Below are 7,666 nucleotides of genomic sequence, written 5' to 3' on the forward strand. Positions count from 1 at the left end.
TGTCAACTAGGACTCTCTGACGATTGGGACTCCTTGCAGACGAGGGAGGTCCCTCTAAAGCCCTAGACTACTTGGCAGCTTGGACTCCCTAACGGTTAGGAACCCTCGCTGATGAAGGGTCCCCACAACATGGAGATAGGAATTCAAAAGCACCTAACAGAAGGTAAGAACAAATTATGACTTATCCAAACGGCTTTCGTCCACTTTTTCCGAACATTGAGGAAACGTGCAGAGCCGTATTGGAAGAGGGCATCCCCCTATAAATACAAATTTACTCTTCCATACTGAAGGCACTTCATGAGACCTTCCTGACACCTTTCTAACTCTTTGAACGTCCCTCACACTTCTATTACTCTTTAAATCATCTCTCTCACTCTTTAAACATTCTCTAAGCACTTAACAAGCATATTATCAAGTGTTCTTACACTTTTTCCGACTTTATTCACCATATCTCAAATTTAATTATATTTATTTACTTTTTGGGTTTATTCAATTTCAAATTCAATACTAACTTGAGCGTCGGGGTGCTAATACCTTTTTTGCATGTCCCCCCTTCAAGATTTGCTTTTGCTTCGCCCAAGTTTTTAGCATAGTCCTTATCCATTGGGCCCCTGCATTTTTTGAACGCATCATACCTATTTTTATATTTTTTATTTAATTTTTTTGAATTAACTTATCATCTTAATTTTAGCACAAGTTTATAAATTCAATAGTTTTAAATTTAATTAATAAAAATGTATTTTTAATATTAAAATGTACTCGTAATGATATTCATATACACTGGTATTTTAGTTTATAGACTCAATGCATCCCAAAAAATTTTTTGAATAGGAATGTGGCCGATTTTGGATCTAATATAAAAATATTAGTTACGAGTCTAGTTACTAACTATTAAAATGGTTTGCATCTAGGTATTGCCCATCAATTAACAAACTTAACATGTTGGACCTAGAGCTAGATTAAGGGATTAAATAGAGTTGCGATTTGGAAAAAACTAATTATCTTATCAACCCTCAAATTACCTCATTTGACATTTAGGCACCAAAATGATAGGCTTGATATTGCAATATTTTTTTGTTATTAAAATTACATTTAGCACGTATGATGCACCAATACAAGTTTATAAATTTATCTACTAGTCCAACAATAAATTATTAACATCTAAACTAAATAATATTTGAAATCAAATTGATTGATATATTTCACTATATAGTCTACCAAAATGAATATATAATATTACTAATAATCAACGATATTTTTGTTTTTTTATTTAATTTAAAGAATTATAACTAAGAGAGGGGATAAGTGAAGGTTTATTTAGTTTAGGGGATATATTGATGAGGATTACATACTTTAGAAATATAAACTGTATTTAACCCAAATTTGAGTAGGAGTTAGGGTTCCCATGATTGTAAACATTATGTTTTTGGATTATGATATTTTAACCAAACTTCTACACATTAAGTTTATTGATTCAATAATACACTTGACATGAGAACAGAGGACCACACTTGTATATTTTGAGATAACTAAAATGCCCTTCATATAGTTTTTATATCTTAACTGATTTTGAATTCACGCAACTATGATTTCCTGGTCACTACAATTTGACCATATTTATAAATATATGCTCTTCATGCTTTATTATAAATTTTGTTACATTTACTAGCTTTACGAGCTTAATCTTTAAGCCACCTCACTTATTTAGAGGGTGAATAGCAATTTACCTCCTGTAATGAGCATATTACTCCTTTATAAAATAAATATCACAATTTGTCCCCCTATACTTTTTAAAATGAAGCAATTTAATTACCTCCTTGTATAAGGAGGTAAATTGCTTTATTTTAAAAATTATAGAGAGATAAATTGTTGTATTTAAAAAATATAGGAAGGTAAATCGTTGGTTATTTTTTTTATAAGGGGTTAATTTATTCATTTCCGATGTCTAAGAGAGTTGCTTACATTTTTCCTCTTATTTAAATATTAGTGGTTTATAATAGAGATCTTCCCAACGTTGCTTTTACGAATTCTATTTTGCAGAGTATATTAAGAAACTTTAAACCCGATTCCAAACTTACAATAGAAGGATGTAGGCAAATTCAAACTCAAATCAATGTACCAATTTATAATTTTTTCTAAAAAAAATTACATTAAAAGTACGTTGTTATGTAATGTAAGGTAAAAGGTGCCAAGAACAGCAAATTTAGAGTTGAAACATTCTCACATCATCATACCAGGAATACACCTCAAATTCACAATACAATAGTTTCAGCAACACTCCCCTAACATTAGCACATTTTGTCTAAGTATCTCATTTTCCAGGCACAAAGTTTGTGGCATAGGCCCAAGCATTGTTGGCCACTGGATCAGCAACATGGTCAAAGAGGTTCTCAATTGGGCCCTTTCCAGTCACAATGGCCTGCACAAAGAATCCAAACATTGAGAACATTGCCAATCTCCCATTCTTGATTTCCTTAACCTTCAACTCGGCAAATGCCTCAGGATCGTCGGCCAAGCCCAACGGGTCGAACGCTCCGCCAGGGTAGATCTTGTCGAGTCCCTCTCCAAGTGGGCCTCCTCCGACTCTGTATCCTTCGACGAAACCCATCAACACGACTTGGCAGGCCCAGATGGCCAAGATGCTCTGTGCGTGGATGAGGTTAGGGTTGCCTAAATAGTCGAGCCCGCCTTCCGAGAAGATCTGGGCTCCGGCCTTGAACCACACGGCCTCTCCGAATTTGACCCCATTCTTGGACAGGATCTCTGGGAAAACGCAACCCAATGCACCAAGCATGGCCCAACGGCAGTGGATCACCTCAAGCTCACGGTTCTTAGCGAATGTCTCGGGATCAGCCGACAGCCCTGCAGTGTCCCAACCATAATCTCCAGGGAATTCACCAGTAAGGTATGATGGGGTTTGCTCGGAGAATGGGCCCAAGTACTTGGGCCTATCCGGTCCGTACCTATTTCAATAGTCGATACAATTAACAAGTTAGACTATAAGAAAATCACGTATTCTTTCAAAAATAATATTTTATTAATAAAAAAGATATGCTCAATTCGTGTATGTAATTTAAATTTGTATTTATTTAACAATTGATCAAAACTAATAACTTATAATAATTTTAAAAATGAACATGAGTAGAAAATAATTGATGAAACAGGTTGGTTTACTCTAAACTTACCAGATGCTCTGAGGAGCGCTCTTGACAGTACGTCTCATGGTGAACCGGCCTCCGGCACTGACGTTGCCGACCTTCCTGATCAGCTCATTCTGGGGCTTCAAAGCCGTCTGCCCACCAAATGCAGATTGCTGAAACGCTGAAGTTGCCATTTTCAACAGTTTTTTTCTTTGTCTATTTTTTTTCTCAATAAATTTTCTGGAGTTGGAGGGTGGTTGATGGGGTTATATATGGAAATGAGATGATATTGTGGATTAGAATATGTACACGTCAGCATGAGCTGATTGGTTGGTGTTTGGGATTTAGATTTCCCTCCAGATTTTTTGCCAAGACAACCCCGGGCCATTATTTGGCCAAGTGGCACTCAATAATCTCAATCGCAATTTCGATATCTACGGATTTATATTTATTTGAGTTATAATATTAAGAGATATATATGTAGTATGATTTGGATATGTATAATTAAATTTATATTGAGAGAAGATACTATACATAATGTTTCAATTACATAATTAATGAAGTTAATTATGATTAAGAAAGTTAATTTAATAAAATCACAAGATATTATTACATAAAATGTAGCAATAAAAAGAAGTGTGACGTAAGTGAAATATTTGACAAAATATAATTTAAAAAATCATGATGCAAGTAATTTCGTACTCAATTTTATTATATTTTTATATTTTTCAAATAATTGTATTTTTTACTAGCCTTCAGGAATATGAGTAAAAAAGTTGGAACGTGCGCACACACATATATACATGTTAAGTTGTTTAGATACATTTTTCAAGAGACACTACAACAATTAACTCATCTTCCTATAATATTGAAAAAGAGTAAATTACTCTCTATAAAAAATAAATAGCAATTTATCTTCCTGTCTGAGGAGGTATATTGCTTCAACGTTTAAAATATAGAGAGGTAAATTATTACATTTTCAAAAATACAAGGGGAATAAATTGCTTTTATTTTTCATAAGGAGGTCGTTTGCCTATTTTTTATAACACAGGTAGTTAGATTGCAATTTACCCAAAAAATAATATTGATAACAAAATATTAAGTAAAATTTTAAAATTGTCACACTACAGATATATTAAATGATGATAAAATTTGAATCTGGTTGTAATGTTATAATAATTGATGACAAAAAAATATACTTTAAGTTGTCATTATAAATAATTAGTGATACATCTGCAGTGACAACTTAAATATAGTGACGATTATATGTGTTGCCACTATATTTGTATTGTTTAAATATTATCATTGTAAAATCTACAGAAATCACTACAGTGATAAAATAAAAATTATTATCAATTAATATAGGGTGAATAGCAATTTTACCCCCTGTGATATTAAAAATGAGCACGTTACCCCCTTATAAAAATAATATAACAATTTACCTCCCTGTGCTTTTTAAAATGAAGCAATTTACCTTCTTATACAGGGAGGTAAATTGCTTAATTTTACAAATCATAAGGGGATAAATTGTTATATTTTAAAAAATATAGGGAGGTAAATTGCTATTTATTTTTTCATAAGAGGGTAATTTGCTCATTTGCGATATCACAAGGGAGTTGCTTATATTTTTTTCAATTAATATATATAATTAGTGAAATTTTAATTTCTCAATTGATATTTTATCGCCAATATCCTTCTGTTTTTTTTTTATAGTGTATTTAATACTTAGCCACATTTGGTTGTGGTTTTATTTTAATTTTTTCCTTTTCAGTATGAAACGATGTTTTCAATTCCGTATAGATTTTCTTGTGAAGAATGAGAATATATTTAAATTAGTTAATGAGATTGTATTTTATATTGTTAGTACTGTCAAATCAGTATATTTTTTCATTTCATGAAAATTGTAGTTTTCTTTTTTATTATGAATGGTGTAAACTCAATTATATTTTTTATTTAAATAAAATTTGATGTGTGCGATTTTAGCATGGATCCAAAAGTCTTGGATCATGATGTTAGATTTAGGCTAATTGAATGAAAGCTCCTGAGAAAGAGGACCTGCGAAATAAAAGATCAGCACTTCAATGTTTATGTTAGTTCCGCATTTAAGAATAGATAAATATAAAAATAAATTATGACGAGTAATTATGATAAAAGTGAGAATTCCGTATGTAAGAGCACGAAATTGAGATAGCAGAGTATTAGCAAGAGAGGTTCTCGAGGGTGGAAGGGGGCTGTCTGTCGAGGGTTATCTCCCCTATATATAGAGGGGGAATCCCTCTATGCCAGGAGTTTCGGTGAGGGGGATCCATATGCCCAGCGAGGAAGGCGGGATTCAGGGGGGATAAGGTTGCACCTTATCCGTTACTTAAGCAGCAAGTCTTCGGATGAAGGGGGACTCCTTCTTTGTCCAAACTCCTACTTGGTGGGGAGTCCTCTTAGGCTGAAGAGTCCAACCCCTTGAGAGCACCTTCCTTCCTTCGGGCTGGTTTGAAAGGAGCAGTAGGCCTTCGGACTAGGCCTCCTTCTTGGGGCAAGCTTGATGAGGTAGGTTTCATCATTTGATGGACTCTGGTGTAGATGCTCCCTCTTGGGCTGAGCATAGTTAGCCTCCTCTTTGGGCTGAACCATATTGCAGGGTGCCCCCTTCTTGGGTTAAGCCCGTCGACCTGGGCAGGCTTTTTTACTCTCCTGGGTTGGCAAGCCTTGCTTGGGCTTAGCATTTCTTCTTGGGCCAATCCTTTTTGGGTCATACTCATCATTCAATTCCCCCCCTTCCCCAACTCTAAAGAGGAAGGCTGCCTCCTAACTCCTTAGAGTAGGAACCTTGTATCCTTGGAAGGAGGGACCCATCTTTATTAGCCTGACGTCTATAAGGAAGGAGGGTGTCCCTAACTCTACAAAGGAGGGGTTAACATATGACTTTTGTGCCTACTTTATGTAGGATTTTATTTTCTGCAAAGAAATGTTAAATATATCAGATATATATATATATATATATATATTACGAATAGATATTGCATGGAGCAAAGTTAATGTGCCTCATAGGAGGAGGGCTTATTTGAGAGGGGGCCCTTCTTGGTGCAAGACTTAGGAACCTCACCAGAGGAAGAATAAGGCATCTGCTGGAAGCAGAGCTTAGATGCCTGCATGAGACAGAGCTTACAAGTCCCCCTGAAGAAGGACCTAAGTGCCTGCTTCGAGCGCAGGGGATGAATGGGCAGGAACTAGTATCGCCATCTGCTCCCACATGGCCGCTGCAACCACTTCTTGGATCGCGTGCAGCAATGCTGGAGAAAGTTCACCTGATGTAGTGTTAAAGGAGGTGCTTCTCCTTGGAGGATCAGCCAACGACTTTGTCACTTTGGAAGACAACATCCGAGCTGGGGAGGCTAGGGTGGATCCTCCTACTGGTGCTAGGGAAGCCCCAACAACAACCTGTAGAAGCTGATTGTTGGTAGGTACCTCCACTGTCTTTTGTTTATTAGTGGGATTGTTGAGAATCTCCATGGTATCTCACGTTTTCCACAGATGGGCCAAATTAATGCGTGTGATTTTAGCACGGGTCCAAAGCTCTTGGATCTTGATGTTAGATTTGAGCTAATTGAGTGAAAGCTCTTGAGAAAGGGAACCTGAAAAACAAAAGGTTAGCACTCTGATACTTAAGTTAGTTCCAGATTTAAGAATAGATAAATATAAAAATGAATTATGATGATAAATTATGATAAAAGTGAGAATTCCGTATGTAAGAGCACATTATTAGGGTAGCAGAGTATCAATAGGAGAGGTTCTCGAGGGTGGAAGGGTGCTTTTTGTTGAGGGGTACCTCCCCTATATACAGAGGGGGAATCCCTCTATGGCAAGAGTTTCGGAGAAGGGGATCCGTATGCCCAACGAGGAAGGAGGGATTCAGGGAGGATAAGGTTGTACCTATCCGCTCCGTAAGCAGCAAGTCTTTGGATGAAGGGGACTCCTTTTTCATGCAGACTCCTATCTAGTGGGGAGTTCTCTTAGATTGAAGAGTCCAATCCCTTGATGGCACCTTCCTTCCTTCGGGTTGGCTTTGAAGGGAGTAGCAGGCCTTCGGACCGGGCCTCCTTGTGCCAAACTTGACGAGGTAGGCTTCCCCCTTGCATGGACTCTAGTGTAGGGGGACTCCCTTTTGTTTTGGGCCTAGTGGGCCTCCCCTTTAGGCTGAACCATATTGCAGGGTGCTCCCTTCTTGGGTTAAACCCGACGACCTGGGCCGACTGACTCTCTCTTGGGCTGGCGAGCCCGTGCTTGGACTTAGCATTTCTTTTTAGGCCAATTCCTTTCCGCCATACCCATGAAAATTGATAACGACACTTATTGATTAATTTATAATTATTAGTGATGTCCTATCAAATTAATATTATGAAATAAATATATTATCAGTTTGTACAATTATGATTGAAATTTTTTTATATGTATGTAAATATTTAAAAAAAAGGTAGCGATCGAGTTGGGAATGATAGTAAAAAGAATTAAGTAAAAATATATCTATACTA

General features: G+C 36.3%; 1 protein-coding gene across 1 annotated transcript; it reads right to left on the minus strand.

Annotated features, from left to right (window-relative positions):
* LOC105178756 (chlorophyll a-b binding protein 5, chloroplastic) lies at positions 2,175 to 3,398 on the minus strand. Its single transcript, XM_011102300.2, has 2 exons — positions 3,186 to 3,398; positions 2,175 to 2,963 (listed from the first exon to the last, which is right to left on the minus strand). Exons 1-2 carry the CDS (start codon positions 3,332 to 3,334, stop codon positions 2,312 to 2,314), a joined length of 801 nt encoding a protein of 266 aa, XP_011100602.1. The 5' UTR covers positions 3,335 to 3,398; the 3' UTR covers positions 2,175 to 2,311.

The sequence above is a fragment of the Sesamum indicum genome, linkage group LG16, assembly GCF_000512975.1.
Source record: "Sesamum indicum cultivar Zhongzhi No. 13 linkage group LG16, S_indicum_v1.0, whole genome shotgun sequence".
Taxonomy (NCBI): domain Eukaryota; kingdom Viridiplantae; phylum Streptophyta; class Magnoliopsida; order Lamiales; family Pedaliaceae; genus Sesamum; species Sesamum indicum.